The sequence below is a fragment of the Oncorhynchus masou genome, chromosome 1 (assembly GCF_036934945.1).
Source record: "Oncorhynchus masou masou isolate Uvic2021 chromosome 1, UVic_Omas_1.1, whole genome shotgun sequence".
Lineage (NCBI taxonomy): Eukaryota > Metazoa > Chordata > Actinopteri > Salmoniformes > Salmonidae > Oncorhynchus > Oncorhynchus masou.
Window position 1 is genome coordinate 68,998,841 of NC_088212.1, and position 16,789 is coordinate 69,015,629.

Genomic DNA, 16,789 nt, shown 5'->3' on the forward strand with positions numbered 1-16,789 from the left:
CTTTGAGAGTCCAGTCTGGGCACTACCACTCAGAGGGTGAGGGGAGAAAGACCCATGGGTGGTGGAAATTCACAGGGTGCCCTGGTGATCATTGTTCCTTGTGTTTGCCATTTTGTACTCACTCAGACTGTTACAAAGCCTCAAAATTAACAATTTGGGAGTTTGATTTCAAGGGCTGTCTTGTGTACTCTTAAACTGATTGTCTATAGTCAGGCATTAACTACCATTGTGCGGCCAGTAAAAAGAGTGGCACTAACAATGCAGTGAAGTATGCATCGCCCAGTGTGTGAGCACAGATTCAAATCAATCAGCTTTTTCAGGGTGCTCTCGGGTCACTGGGAACACACACAAACCCCTGCTGAATCTGCTTTGGAGCCCAGGGAACAAACATGGAGTTTTCTGATATTCCTGCACCAATTACGGTCCATAAGAAACCTGCCAGGGTAATCCCACACCCAGTAGGGCCCACTTCTAATCACATTTTAGGCACATAAATGACTTTTTTAAATGACAAGGCAGTTAATCCACTCTAAATCCACAATGCATCAAAAAAGTATAATCTGACTCTAACTGAATCAAAATGTTTATTTTTAAACAAATCCTGAAAATAAAGATAGTGGTGTACTCATGCCCTTGTCAGTGAGTAGCATACCCTCTGATTGGTTGTCACAGACAAACTGGTGTCATCTATACTACAGAGATTAATGTAAAAGTCCTGGCACACCCCTAAACACATTATATGTGTTTACTATCACATGCATTTACACCAGTGAACACAACCTTTTATATGAGTGCACTGTTGTGGGCATACAGCATTCACACGGTTTTAGAAAGAATACCTATTTCAGACAGTAACACTCAGTGCAAGATTGCAGTAAATCAAAAATAAGTAACTATAGTAGAGCACAGTGTTCTGCTCCCTCTGCTCTACCATGGCCTTGGGGAAGGTACAAAGCAACACTTCTTTGATTGAGCTGAAACATTGTCAAGTTGCTATAATGTCCCAACAGCATCCCTGACAAAAAGGCTTTAGTTAGGAGCTGAGGGGCAGAGTGTTCCCCCTACCTAACCCAGGACATAGGCCAGGATGCAGAGAAACACAGGATATCCCTCTACCCCAGCTACAACAACACACTGATGGTGACATCGTTCAAACAGACACATACTGGCCACAATCACAAGTGAATAAAATCAACATCACATAATTCATAATTGTTTACTTCAGACTACCTCAGTTAGAGGGTACTGTGAGCCAAGGTTGATGCAGCCTCATAGCATTATGGTCCTGTTTTCAAATGACTTCCATTCATGTGCTCTCCCCAATGGAACATAAACATGGGATAAGAGGGGAAGTCAAGATGGTCATCTTTGTGCTTCTATTTAGTCACGATTGCCTAAGGTCCTTCCAGGAACGGGTCATATCCTGTGTAATATCAGGTTAACGGTATTCAACACCATGTATTCTGTCTTCAAGGAAAATAAATAGCACCACAGATCACTCAAGCTCTTCTCTGGCAATGAATAAGCCTTCGTTTGTTTCACCAGCAAGAAGGTATGCATTACAATAGCGTCGCTCTCCAACAAAAGGCACATAGACTACGGTCTGCCTAGTAAAGACAGGTTTGTGATGGCTTGGGAGAATAGCTTGCAGTGGAAATTAAAACTTGCTGCTTGAGGAGCACTGGCATCTCTCCAGTCACATTAAGATGCCCGCCATCAAATCTTGTCTTGTCCTTTGGGACATGAAAACAGAAACCTTTTTAAATGGCCAAACGATAGGATTTCAGGGATGTTTGGGTTTAATAGAGAATGAAATAGGCCAGTGCAGTGAGAAGGCAGTCACAGTAGAGCTTTGTGGGAAACTGGCCCTTTTGTGTCCAAAGAAATGGAACCAGAGAATTAACATTTACTGTCACAAAACTCCAAGCCTCCCCAGAACGTGGCATTATTATTGAGTAGCACATCACCAGAAGGCCAGTGGCTTCAAACGAAGGCCACTGGGAAGTGGGATGACACAATGTCAAAGTCCACACACACAGTACTCTATTATGATCTTTTTTTTACCCCCTTTTTTCTTCCCAATTTCGTGTTATCCAGTTGGTAGTAGTTACAGTCTTGTCTCATCGCTGCAACTCCCGTACGGACTCGGGAGAGACAAAGGTCGAGAGCCATGCTTCCTCCGAAACACAACCCCACCTAGCCGCACTGCTTCTTGACACAACGCACATCCAACCCGGAAGCCAGCCTCACCACTGTGTCGGAGGAAACACCGTACACCCGGGCGCAGTGCACGCTGGTCAGCGTGCACTGCGCCCGGCCCGCCACAGGAGTCGCTAGTGCGCGATGAGACATGGATATCCCTGCCAGCCAAACGCTCCCTAACCCGGACAACGCTGGGCCAATTGTGCTTCGCCCCTTGGACCTCCCGGGCGCGGCCGGCTGTGACAGAGTCTGGGCTCAAACCCAGAGTCTCTGGTGGCACAGCTAGCACTGCCTTAGACCACTGCGCCACCCGGGAGGCCTCTATTATGATCTTAAATGGTTGATGTGAGGCCAACCCAGAGTGATTTATAATATCAAAAGACACTTCAGAAAGTCATTATGGTAGGACAAAACACTCACATTGAGCATAGTACTTCTTTTCACTCTTGGACGAAAGCCAGACCTTGGGGGAATCATGATGCCTGGTCGGGCTGGGGAAAAATCACAGTCAAATGACTGGGCTTTGAATGTCAGGAGCTGAGGTCAGATCCTGCTGGAGGGAGAGTGACCAGTGCCACTTGCAACCTGAGCAGACTACGCCACTGGACAGTAAGTCCATGCTAAATACTTTGACTGTACTTGCCAGTACTTCCTACTCTGTTGGATGTTTAAAAGCAATGTACCAACACAAAACGGCCTATTGTGTGGAGAAACCACATATTTCCTAAGTCTCGGTGTGAGTGAGTTAAATCCTTAGCTTTCTGCCCCTGGTCTTAAAGCTGCGGTACATTACATTTACATTTACATTTAAGTCATTTAGCAGACGCTCTTATCCAGAGCGACTTACAAATTGGTACATCACAATCTTGAGCACACTGACCCTCTCCTCCACACTCCTGGGGGTATTTGTTGGAATCTCCAAAGCCTTGCATGCATTTTGGCACAGTAGGCTCCCTCCCCACCAGCTCAGCTCTGCCAGGCAGTGACGCAGCAGAGGAACAATAGGCCCATGAATTCAGGCCAAAGCCTCCTTTCACACAGGCACGACCCTCACATGGCAGGGGAACAACTTCTCTCACTACACACACACAAACAACCAGCTCTGTGCAAGGAGATGCAACCAAAATGGGTGTGCATCCAATAAGCCAGTGAAAAACTATTTCTGGGCAGAACATTACAGGCAGCAGCATATCACAGTTCATCTAAACAATTCTGAGAAGCCGTCCTATATTAACTCCAAGTCTTTTTGAAGACAAATTCTTCAAACAGGGAAGAACATGATAGCAAACAGATGGACAAGAAAAGCGCTGAACTTTAGCTATGACACCCATTCCTCTCTTTTGCTGGTAGATTTCCAGAGAAATCCCTTTCCTCTATCAATCCCTATATTTCTCCCTCCCTCCCTTCCTCCCTTCCCAGTAAATCCTCACCTTCCAGCTGTGCCGGGAAGGGAACACAGCAGAGCGCTATCATCAACTGAGGAAACACACTGCCTCCTGTGGGACTCTTTACCTTCAAACAGCCCTGAGGAGGTGCTCACCAGGCCACATGGCTTCAATGATTACACACAAAAATAAGTGAGTCACAGAGAAAATAAAGACAGGCAGGGATCACTCAAGTGGAGGGCTAGAAGCTGGGGGATGGGGCTGCCACTGTGTCAGGGGATGTATGGGATAGGGCTATAAGGGCTGAGGCTTTTGACTGGGGCTAATTCATTTATGAATGAAAATACAACAGGGACTGTATGGGTAGGGTGGAGGGGATCAAGGCTGAGGGATGAGAGTGGGCTGGAGCTGGGAATGGGGTTGAGCCTGGAAATGGAACTAGGGGCTAGGGCTGGTACTAGGGGCTAGGGCTGGTACTAGAGGGTGGGGTTGGAACTACTACAGGTTGGGGCTGTCTGGGGTCTGGGGTTGTGGCTCTCTGAGAGTGTTGAGAATCAGGAATGTCCCTGAGAGGGGGTATAACAGCAGCCCCCTGAAGAGGCATGGTCACGTCGCACCCCTCCCGACCCCACCCACTGGTCAGAGCTGGAGCATTGTAACAGAATATGCAGGACGGAGGGGGTCTGCTGGGTGCACACTCTCTAACCAGCCAGGAACATTCTCTGACACACCCTTCTCTCTGCTCACTGCACCTTATCAGTTCACATTTTTCACATTCCCTCAAGTCTCACTGCTGTGAAAAACCTGATTTACACAGAACTGATCTACAATAAGTAACTTATAGTAAGTAGACTACAGTCTGATTATAGATTCTCTATGAATATTGTTGTTTGACCTCTATAGTTTCTACCTCTATAGATTAACATCTAAAAAATGGCCCATGCTACAACTAAATAAAAATACAATTGAACCTAAAAATGCAATGACACAAAACAAACACACATATTTTCAGGGAGATGTCCACTCCATAACTCCTCTGACCCACTTTATTCAGCCTATCCCAACCATATCCCAAACCCCTGCTGCTATTATTGTGTGAAACAAACTCATCATTCATCTACTGAGGTCCACAATTATCCCTGCCCCTTCAATGGATGAACAGAGAGAGAGGAGAAACAGTGAGGAACACTGCACAACTCATGAACTACAGCTCATTAGATTAGTGACGGCTTGCCACTGCAATTAACGGGCAACGGGAACGATTTAGCGCTCCAGGTTCCAGCATTATTCTCTGCATGGGGCAGCCCTATCAATGCACATTTCATGGCCAAAGGAGAAAGGAGCAGCGTTTCGATGGGAGACAGGACAGATGAATGGTTGACCGCGCACACTTTATACTAAGCAATTCAGCAGGCTGTGAGGTCGCTCACTCACACATGCAGACATTATCATTACTTTCAATTCTGCCAATGCCTGGTGGTTAAAAGTACAGTAGGCTGTAACCACTATAAATAGTTTTTGTGTGTGACAACCTAACAATGGATTGGTATTTTAGGGGAAAGGCCCAAATTACTGAAGATAAACTGATAGCAGCCAAACTGTCTGAATACTCAGTAACAATAAGGTCAGAATCTTGAATCTCACAATCTTGTCGCTTGTATATAGAGCATTGGTGGCGAATTCTTGATGACAAAATCTTCCCCGGAAATGGAAGTAATTATTTTCAAGCAAGAAAATTATCTCAGAAGGGGCTGGCTGCTGTGTAGACCCCCACCACAGCAGGAGGAAGCTCGGGACAAGGAGAGGACTTCCAGGCCCTGACACAAACAGGAAGCATGTGAGCCAGGCAACACCTAGTCAACACAATGCTCCTCTAGCCTCGTCAGTGTGGTCCTCTTGTCTCTCTCCTCCATTAGCCCTATGTATGCTCTTACCTCACTGTCCTCTCTACCACGTCCCTACCCTGTCTTCTCTTTACTAGTCCATTTGCCTCTCCCAAGTCTTTTAAAGGCTTTGTTTGGTCCTATTTTTCTTCCTGTTGAGCCACCCAGTAAAACGTGTTTACAGCAAAACAACACCTCAACATCATTAAATACTTCCTAAAGCTTTTTAATGACACTATATGTCATCTAGGGTAAACAGAGTCCAATAAGTTCCCATGAAAAGTGATGACAAGCTGGTTTAACTGCCAGATAGCTGAGTCTTTTTTATCTTGGTTGGTTCAGCTGAACTACGGAGAAGGGAGTGTTTTTGCCCAGCACTGTTTAACAGTTTTTAGACTTGTTTTTCAGCCTTCAGCTGGGGTTGTTATTAAAGTCTGTGCAGTGAAATGCAGTTAGGCAAGTTCAAGAACAGAGAGGTGTAGAGCAGTTCATGTATAGAACTATGACATTCTCTAACACTGGCACCATGCAGTCAATGATTCACTAACTCCTAGAGGACTTTCCAGACATTCATTCAAGTATGCATACTGTATGTAACATTTTAATCTCAATAAACACAAAAGCCTGATTTCCTTATAATAACATGAGGGTTTCATTTCCTCAGTAAATAAACAATGGAACACTAAAGTTAGACAAATTCAATGGCCTTTGGATAGCAATCATTATTTACATGTTCCAAACAAATGAAATATCTTAACAACTGGAAGACAATGATTGGGCGTAATCTTATTTTTCCAATTCCAATACACAGTAGTCATAACAAAAACAACTTAAAGAGTTTTTGTTCGAGGTAAAACGGTCATATTGTGTTTGTTACTAAAATTGAGCTTAATTTTGAGGCACAACTTTGAAGCTGGTTGAAAGTTCCTGGTAATTTCACTTCAAAGCTATCAAATATCTACTGATGCCGAACATATGGCAACAAATACAATCCCAAACAAACACTTTACTACCCAAAATGCACGTGATGCCATACTCTAGGGTTTGCCCAAATCTCCCATTAACATCAATACACGCAGCAAACAGGTGACGTCCTGAGGACATTTGGCGACGTGCCCATTAAATCCTGAAAGGGTTTCGACACAACGTTATCCCACTGACGGTCTAAGAATGTTACACCTGCTACAGGTGAAATCAGTTACTGATATAGACATGGTGGCGTAGCAGGAAGATTGGAATTCCATGAACTAAGATGTGAGTTCAAATCCCAGGTGAGGACATGTTAAGCAATAATTTCTGTATGAATAAACATACACAATGTAATCATGTATGTCAAATATGTAACACTGTATGTTAAAAGCTCTGGTTGTGGTGTGGGTGTCCCAAGCATTGCCAAAAGATAAAGACACGCACCCCCTAAAAAAAGTATTTAAAAAAAAGACAAAGCATTGTTACTGGATCAGTGGTCAACCAATCAGAGCCTTGATGAGCTTGGCAACAGTAACAAGGGGTGATGTGTAAATTAAGTAGGGTGCGTGTGCCCTGGGTAAAATGTTTGGTTTTTTTTGGGTGAGGGAGAATGTTTCTTTGCGACCAAGGCACCATGACACAACATCCCAAGAACGACCTAAAACCTCCTCAGGGACGTCACCGAGACCAACTGGGAACTAGACAAAACCTCCAGGGGACCATGATACAACGTTCTGACAACCTTATCCCATGGGTGGCTGGGGAACATCGGTTACCTGTTTGGCCATCTCCACAGACGTCTGCAGCTTGCGGATCTCCTTCTCATACTGCTCCCTCAGTTTATCCACCTCCTGGTCGTGTGTGGCCACCTCTGCCTTCAGTGCTCCCTTCAGGGCAGTCAGCTCCCTCTCCCTCCTCCTCAGCACCTCCTCCTGCTCCTCCTTGGCCAGCAGCACCTCCTGTAAGTCCAGCTTCATCTGCATCAGGTCCTACACAGCAGGAGAGAAGGAAGTGGTGACAGTGTCTCTCTAAAATCTCACCCTGAGATGAACTGCTACCTCAACAGGTGACGTGCACAGAAATCTCCAGCACTGCCATTATTGCCAGAGAAATTCTGCTTCAGCAAATGTGCCAGGAAGAATAACATGTTTACACATTACCAACACTGGCACTACAATGGTATTGACATGGTGGTTATTATGGGACCGCAAAGCCTTTTCCATGCAAGCCACTAAGCTCCTATATGGCAACGCTCTCTACTCTGAGAGCTGTGGGACCTGGCCTGTGTATTACCTCCATCATGGCATCCTTCTCTCTGTCGGCCACCACCGTCTTGGCGCCATCCAGCTCATCGTGCATCTCTGACAGCTGGTCCTGCAGGTCCCTGATCTCTGTCTGGTACTGCTCCCTCTCCATCTTCACCTGGAACAGCCTGCCAGACACAGAGCAGCATACAGTCACAACACACACACCATCACCTGAACCTTGCTTCACACAATGGAACGATACCACCTGCACTCTGTCAGAAACGTCTGTTCTCCAGGCTAACAGGGGCTATGATGAGCACCTGATCTACCAATCACATCACAGTCACACCACCTGCCCACTCCAACTGTAAGGGGTGCGTAACTGGTGGCAGAGAAGTCAGACGCAGGAGAGCAGAACTGGGTAATAACCGGAGCAGTTTAAAATACAAAACCACCGGCATCCAGAAATACAACGTATGGGTACAAAACCCGTCGCGCACCAGACAACAATGTGCACAAGAACTTACAACAAACAATTCCACACAAAGACATGGGGGGAACAGAGGGTTAACTAGTCCAACATCAACATACATTTAAGCCATGATGATATTTACTCCTCACTTTGTGGGGCTTTGTTGGGACTCTGCAGTGTACATTAACACAAAATGTCAGAGGGGAAGGAGAACTATAGGAGGCCATTGTGTTCAGACAAAGACAGAAACTCTAATGGCCGAAAAGAAACTGCAAGCCCAAGGAACACATTAGAATATATAATCCCCCTGTGAGAACAGAAAACAAACTACAACTTTCTCCTCCACAAAAGTAATAAAAGTTATCCCCATTGTTCTGGTTTCTTAACCCGGGCCTTGTCGACCTGTCACTCCTTGCCTCACAGTGTATGCCCTGGTCTGGTGGTCAGTCACTTACTCCTCCAGTGTGGTGCGGAGCTCAGCCTCTGTTTTGGCCAGTTTGTCCCTCAGTCGGGAGCATTCCTCCTGGCTCCTCTCCAGCTCCGTCTGCAGGACCTTCACCCCCGCTCCGGCCTTTTCATGGGCCACAGTCAGACCCATCTGCTTCTTTAACATGCATGGATACACACACACAATTAAATAAAACACCATTCATCTCACCACACCAAATTAATATGAAATGCATGGCGCTCATAGTATAGTATCTGAACTACAGTTTTGACAACGAACTATCTAACCAATAAACTCAGTGGCTGTGATGTCTACTGGTCTGCTTAAGTTAGCTATTAGCACCAATAGGATTATTGTGTCTTAAGAGGCAGGAGCCAGGGATTCTCATGTCCTGCACAGACATCCAAGATAGCAGCTAGAGTCAACATGTCTGACATGGCATCATAGTATTACCTTGGTTTGCTCCTCCAGCTGCTTTTTCAGTTCAACAACATCCTTCTCCAGTGCCACCCTCTGTTCCTGTAGGGCTTTGGCTTGGGTCGCTATGTCAGGAGACTGGGAGGGGCAACAGTGACAGGAGTTACATTTGACTCCATTTCCCTTTTCAAAATAACTCACAATATATTTGCATGATAGCATTTTCGTACAATACAAAAACATGTCGGTTGCTTTGGTTCATGGCAGATCTTAATGAAGAAAAGGAAGGGTGGTGACTAGTTTCTCTCCATACTGCACTGGTTTACACATGGCAGTTAATGGAGGCTGGTGGGAGGAGCTATTGGAGGAATGGCTCATTGTAATGGCTGGAAAGGAATATATGGAACGGAGTTAAGCATGTGTGTGATACCGTTCCATTTTTCCATTCCAGCCATTACAATGAGCCCGTCCTCCTATAGCTCCTCCCATCAGCCTCCACTGTTGGAGGTGGTAACCACAGTGGCTGTTGTCAATGCTAGGTCAACACAGCCTTGTGGCTTGTATGCTGCTCACTAAGCGAAAGCTTCTGGCCTAAGGCTAAGATAAGAGGCTCATAGATTTAGCTGTTTGTTGAGTTTAATTACAACAACTCCACAACAATGCCTCACTTTGTTGTCGCTCCCCGCCGCCCGTGACTTTAATGTCTGGATCTTCTCAAACACCAGGTTGACCTTCCTCTTGGTGGTGTCCTCGTTATCAGTGCTCCTGCGGACACACACGCGCGCACACACACACATAGTCAGAACACAGGTGCACTCCCACACTCGACTGATCTGAGGGTAAAGAGGGGTCTCTGTGTGTGGTAGGTGGATCAGATCAGGGTATAATCCCAGACTGTTTCCTGCTCTGCCGGGGGCCAACTGCTTTGATGTGTCACCTCGCAACCCGCTCAACCTCATTACAGCTATCCATCAGGAGGCACATTTAGGAGAATGTGTCTCCCTTCATCCCTGGCCCTGCTATACAACTGGGCTGTATGCAGGGTGCACCCTCTCTCTTCCTATATTGGGACAGAAAATGAACAGAACATTGGGTTGCCACAACCTGAGGAAGGTTCTAAGGTTCCATTCAATTCCACTACCTGACAGGGGAGTTCTAGCCCCCCTCCTTCATTAAAGTTTAATAACTTCAGCGAGTGAATGTTTGTCCTTTCTTTGATGACTCAGCACACCACTTCCATCTGTGTTCCTTTCCATTGACTTCTGACCCCTGACCTGTGACCTGACACACCCAAAGCAGTTTCCTGAACTGGAGCACACATGGAATGTAGACACTTAGGAACTAAGGCACTTTAGAAGTTTAGGATTTAAATTGCAAATCTTCTAAAACTATGGACACAAATGTACAGTCCAACCATGACACAATGCTCTGTGAGAGACACAGAACTTGACCTGGGATTGGATAGGAACTCCAAGATCCAGATTTACTGGTGCTGTGATTGACATGTTATCCTATTGGATATATGCACTGGACTTTCAGACTTGGCTTCTTGACGAACATACTTGGTTTAAGCTTTGTAACCCCCCCCCCCAAAGCCTTTTAACCTAGTCTAGCTATAAAACTTTCAGAGAGTGAAACCAGCTATGCTATAGTAAGCTTCAGCTGGTGTAGCTTGGTACTGAACAACAACAAAACTGTCTAGCGCCTCATCTTACTATTTAACAATATAAACCATCAGGTGTCATGACTACCCTTACCAGTTCATCTATCTTAAACCAGGAAGTACACCATAGAGATACTAATCTGAGATGCTTCCCACCGATAACTCCTCCATTCCCCCTTACTGTAAGTGATGGGATTTATAGCATGGGGTGAACGGTGAACATCAAGAATCAGGTGATGAGCAGAGCAGAGTTGATACCTTACATTCCTCAGTAGAGAGGGAGAGAGAGAGACAGGGAGAAAGAGAAATGGGAAGAGGAACGAACACCACTAAGCAGATGCATCGACCACAGCTTAGATATGGAGGTGTAGACTGAATGGGAGTATAAATTCCTTCCCTTTTATCACAAACAGTCAGACTCAGATCAAAAACATTTAAGTGCTCCCATGGGGCATTTTCCTTTTCAAATGATGCTTTCCTTAAAGATGCACTATGCAGAAATAGTTCCTACATTTCCTGTTTGCAAAATGTTTAATAGTTTGGTTAATTTCAGTTTATGTGGCAAAAGAAGCAAGTATACTGTATGGAATCATTGTACCATCTAAACCACTGTGATTTTTTTTTACATTACCAAAAATATTGTAATTTCAGCTGTTTGAAGCTGGTGTACAAAACCAAAAGTAAAAAAGGCAAAAACAAAACTTAATAATGGGAAGCACATAGAACAGATCTACCGTTTCATAGACTTTCTTTCAATGAGAATGACAGCGTTATAACACATATTTCTATGTGAATTTCTATGTGAATTTGTTGGGGTAGCCCAAAAAGTTACATATCGCACCTTTAAGAGTGTATCTTGGCACATGTTATGTTTAGACTGTGCAGTTTACTGCCCGCTACATAGTGAAAGTGATACTCATGGCGTCATAATGGTGCCTACTAGTGTATTAATGTATTAGCAATTCATACAAAACATTATTCCATTAATACCCTTTGAATATAATAGACATTTCTGTAAAACTGGAAAATGTTCTGTGATAAAAAGTGAACCAGGAACATTACATCAGTGAGGTAAAAACTCACCCATCCTTGAGGTAATTAAACAAAATCTGTTTTGCCGTCTCTTCATGTGTTTGTTGTGAAAGCTCCTGCTGACCTTTCAAAAGATCAGGTGTCACCTGGATGCAAGAGGAAAGAAACAGAGAGCCATCAGAGATCTGACAGATACTTTCACATGCAGCTACGTAGTAATAGAGAATGATTAGTTAAACAACTAACCTAACTGTAATCATAAATAATGTATTGTTTACCTGCACATCCATCTCTGCATTAGACTTCTTGCCCAAGTTAGAGGAAGGGATGGATAGAGAGGTTGTAGTCACACTTGTTAAAATCTTTGTGCTTGGTGAAGATTGACCATCCTCAACATCTGTACTGTCCAGGGGTAATGTAGAGGAGCGATTTAGCACCGCCTTATACCCCTGGATGGAGCCTGCTGCTCTAGAGGTCATGCTCTGAGCGGAGCCTGGAGCACTGCTACCACAGGCTGAAGCTTTGGCACTTGGCTTCCCCTCCACCGCTGTCACCCATGAGTTTTTTCTCCCAGATACCTTCTGCAGATGCAGCTGTGAGGGGCGGAGGACGTGCTCCGTGGACCTCCCCTGGTTCTTGCTAAACGCATCCATGTATTCCGACTCTCCCTGGAGGCTAAAGGGAAGGGCGCTGTCCACACTCCTAGAGCGCTTCCTGTCCTCTTGGTTGATCCTGTTCCTGCGGCCCGCCCTGCCCCGTCGCTGGTGACCACCATCCTTGCCGTCAAACTTGCCGATGAGCTCGTCCACGCCGGGGATGGAGCCTGTGTCGATGTCTCGGCCCGTGCCGGGTTGGAAGGGGATGTAGCGTCGGTTCTGGTGGCGGTTGATGGTATCTGCGTACAGCGCCTCCAGCTGGTCGGTAGAGGAGGTAGAGGAGTGGCGGGAGCGGGACGAGGACTGCAGCACGGGGCCGCTAGAATCAACTCTGCGCAGGGGGAGGATGTCTGGCTCATGGCGGCTGCGCTCCAGGCTAGAGTTGGCACTGCTGATGGAGCTGGTGGACCGGCAGGAAGCCTTAGTCTGCTCACTGGGAGGGCTGGACACAGCATAGGGCTGGGGTATGGGGACACGTTGGGGCAGCTGGGGCTGGGGTGGAGACTGGGGTTTAGATTGTGGCAGAGACTGGGGTTGGGGTTTGGACAGGTGCTGAGACTTGGGTTTGGACTGGGGCTGGGCCACCTGGGTCTGAGTCTTAGACTGTGGCTGAGCCAGCTGGGCTTGAGGCTTGGATTGAGACTGGACTAGTTTGATTTGAGGCTTAGAGGGGGCTGGCTGGGGCTTGGGCTGGGGCTGTGTTCTCTCCTGCAGGGCAGGACTCCTCCTATGATCCAGGCTGGATGACCCGGCATGGGCAACTACTGGGGAGGTGGATCTGGGAGAAGAGCCTTGGTAGGTGCTCCCAGTCTCCGCCAGGGACATCGGCCGCGGAGGCAGGCTGTGGTTACCATCCAGGTTCAAGGTGTTGTTCTCTGGGTCATAAGGCTTGAGGATCTCTGGGTGTCTTTGGAAGTTCAGCAGGGTGGACGCTGGCTTCTTCCCCTGCTCTGTGACTCCATTGTGAGAGCCCGCAAACTGCATCTGTTTCTGGGACCTGTACTCAACAAAGGGGCTGTCAGAGACAGCCTCCCTGCTTCCTTTGAAGTCATACTCATGGTAGTTGTCAATAAAGGAGCCCTGTGGGTCATTGTAGCCGTTACTATTAGGATCTGTATAGGAGTTGGACCCACGGTCCTGGTTGTTCAGCACCACGTACGGGTGTCCATCAATCCCCTGGACCCTAATGCTGAGGCCATAGGAGCCAGCTCCATTGTGAGGCCTGGAAGAGCGATTGATTCTGTACGACTCCATCAGGAAATGAGCAAGATAATAAATCCCTCTCCCTGGATCAGGCCCACCTCTGCAAAAAAGGACATAATCTGGTTTAGTCAGAAATGAGATGCCATCAGATTTAATAACGTCAGCAAATGTTTCACTGCTCCATGGCCTGCTAATGAGAGTTAAAGCCTCACAACATTTGATTATGTCATCTGGTCTAATTTTCCTTTTTTCTGTACTTAATGGTCTTTGTGTCTAGAGAGTGATTCCACAGAGAGCATCCTAACTGTTCAGCTCCACCACAGGTTGCCTAGCAGCTAAGAGCTTTGGGCCAGTAACCGAAAGGTTGATGGTTTGAATCCCCGAGCCGGCAAGGTTTCAAAATCTGCCATTCTGCCCTTGAGCAAGGCAGTTAACCCCCAACAACAACTGCTCCACGGGCACCGATTCAGTTGATTCAGATGGGCTGGGTTTAAATGTGGTTCAATGCATTCAGTTGTGCAACTGACTAGGTACTCCCTCTTCCTGCTAAATGAAGGAGTGAGACACTGCACTGCCCTAAAATAACATAAGAGAGCCCAGTCTTTATCAACACACTGAACTTGAAAAACAGTGAATCAACATTTGCTACACTCTTTTGAAGGGCAAATATGACCAGGTACTGTATACGAAACCATAACAAGCAGGTTACTAACTGGCATCTTAACTGATACTATTGGGTATTCACATTATAACACACAAATAAAGTAGAGATCAAGTTCTTTGACTCAAGTATCTGAGTGTCTTCTGAGTAAAGACATATATTTGTGAATTATCTGCCAGATTACAAGTAGTGTGTAGTCTGAAGCTGAGGACAGAGCATAGGGACATTTGACCCTAAGAAACAGGTCTGTATCAGCTAACAGGAAGGCCAGCAGAGACACACAGCATCACAGACATCAGTGGGCACCATGTGTTTGTATAGACAATGGGCTCTTATCAGAGTCCTGTAGGCTCAGCTGATAAGGTCCTATTTCACCCCCCAAACAAACAAATGCATAGATGAAATTCATGAATGGCCTGGTGTTACAATAGCAGGACAAATGGTGATAGGATGGGAGGGCTATGATAAGGAAACAAAGGTGACAGCAGATCACTTTGTAATGAAATGCACAGACATGCCCGCAAGGCAATCTCAATAAATCACTCTTTGAAACAGAAAACGAGTGTTGCCTACTGCTCTACAGAACTGAACCAGCATGTTGATATAGAAGCAATGCAGCAGGCTCTTCCTGATGCTATTAATACTCAGAGGACAGAACATCATACTTTCCAGCCATTGAAGGGAAGGGAGAACAATGAGGCCAAGTTAGCCCCTTTCTCCAAAAGGAAAGGCACTGTGGAGGACAGAAAGCAGCAGAAGATGACACAATAGCCTCTTTCACACCAAGTATCACATGTATCCAACAACACAAGAGCTGTGAGGTGTGAGTGCAGCTCTTTTCCTCTCATTGTGTTACTCTCTGCAAGGGAGGAAACACTTGCTGAGCCAATTTCTCCCCCCTGTTCCCCTGCAATCCATAACTAGAGCACTACCCTCGCCACGGTCCCCCTACACCTCAGACCAAAGGTCAGTGCTGAGAGTGGGTTAGGATGTCACGGCCCTGCCTTTGATCTTTCCAGGGAAAGATTAAGAACAGAAAAAAATGAGAATAATCTACATGTGCAGTGCACTGGCTGGTTCTCCACATCCTGGGGGTGTGTTGGTATCACAATACACCATTCAGGCCTGTAAAAGACAACTATAGGAGAGCACATTAGGATACTGCCTTGATTGTAGATTAAAAACTGAATAGAAAAGAGTTACATTCACGGCATATTTGATATTTTTACTGTAGTCATGACAGATTGAGTTTATTCATATTCCAGGGAGAGCTATTAAGCCTTAGAGATATGATGTAATTCATAATTCAAAATTACTACAGTTACTAATAGCATGTTATGACATGTAGATCTCATGCATTCATACCAAGTAAATAACAGCAAGTAATGGAAAACCAGGAGAAAAGAGGTGGACATTTTATTCCAAGTAATTTGCTCTTGGGTAAAGTTAGCCATGCATGGTTTTAATAATTGTTCCATACTGAATAGATGAATTAATCTATTCATATTACAGAATGTGGTATATGATATTAAAGAATGTGTAACATGTTTGATTAAAAATAATATTTGAATGCAAAATAGATTAATTTAGTATACAACAATTCTTCAAATTCTAAATACTGTAAGTAATTTATACAATTTATAAATTGTATACAGACATATTCCTCTATAATATCTATTGACTTAATAGAAGTACTGTGTAAAAAAATGGCACTGATATTTTTAATTGGAAAAGGGCAAGATAAGCAAAGTTTTCAAAAGTTTATACTGATGCATTAGTTTAGGGTACAACAGGTGGTTTAACTTCTTATTTACATTAACATGAAATAACTCGATTTTGAATGTAGTTTTCTCCATGATGATTATTTCAAACAAGTAAACAATTTATCTGCATATATATGTGTTTCTAGCGGCCACTGCCCAGTCAGTACCCTAAAGTTCCCACGCTATGACGCATTCAATGACTACTGTAACAAAAAGTGTAAGAAGATAAACTTGTCACTTACCAGCTGCGCTTTACGAACAATAATCGCGTATTAGTTGTTCAATAATGGACAAACGTTTAAGTGGCATACTCCACGGAATTGTTCAAAATCTATTTGTTGCAGGTCATGTTTTCTGAATCAGTTCAGTTTCGAGACGCCTGAAGCTCTGCAATACCCCGCCCCCCGCTAAGAACTCTGTAAACCCGCCCATCTCAAACCCTACTACCAAACACTAAACCTCAAAACACTGATCGAGGACCAGATTGACAATGTCAACCTAAACACTCCCAACTTTTTGTCAGTCAACCTGTTTGACAAAGAGTCCCTTTATCAGTTCATCAAAGATACTCTGTTGCGAGCCACAGTTGCAACAGTTATGTACTACTAAAGTTCATTGTGGCTGATGTGAATAGCCCATATTGATGTTGGTTGCAATTTGTGAATTCAAATGAAAATGTACACTGTATGGAACACATCATATGGCAGGGCCCATCACGTTCTATATCATCCTCATTAATCATAAATGAAAATGTTGGTGAGCTATTTTACAAAATCCTTCAGGCCCAG

At 45.1% G+C, this 16,789-nt stretch overlaps 1 protein-coding gene across 1 annotated transcript in view; it reads right to left on the reverse strand.

Annotated features, from left to right (window-relative positions):
- LOC135549258 (cingulin-like protein 1) overlaps positions 1 to 16,404 on the reverse strand; it is a 38,532-nt gene extending 22,128 nt beyond the window's left edge. The window contains exons 1-8 of the mRNA XM_064979287.1: positions 16,244 to 16,404; positions 11,997 to 13,677; positions 11,770 to 11,864; positions 9,692 to 9,788; positions 9,060 to 9,161; positions 8,614 to 8,762; positions 7,733 to 7,871; positions 7,216 to 7,428 (exon numbers count right to left, since the gene is read on the reverse strand). Of these exons, the coding sequence (XP_064835359.1) occupies positions 7,216 to 7,428; positions 7,733 to 7,871; positions 8,614 to 8,762; positions 9,060 to 9,161; positions 9,692 to 9,788; positions 11,770 to 11,864; positions 11,997 to 13,628 (2,427 nt within the window). The 5' untranslated portion in view covers positions 13,629 to 13,677; positions 16,244 to 16,404. The remainder of the gene's footprint in view (positions 1 to 7,215; positions 7,429 to 7,732; positions 7,872 to 8,613; positions 8,763 to 9,059; positions 9,162 to 9,691; positions 9,789 to 11,769; positions 11,865 to 11,996; positions 13,678 to 16,243) is intronic.
- Positions 16,405 to 16,789: the final 385 nt, after the last annotated feature.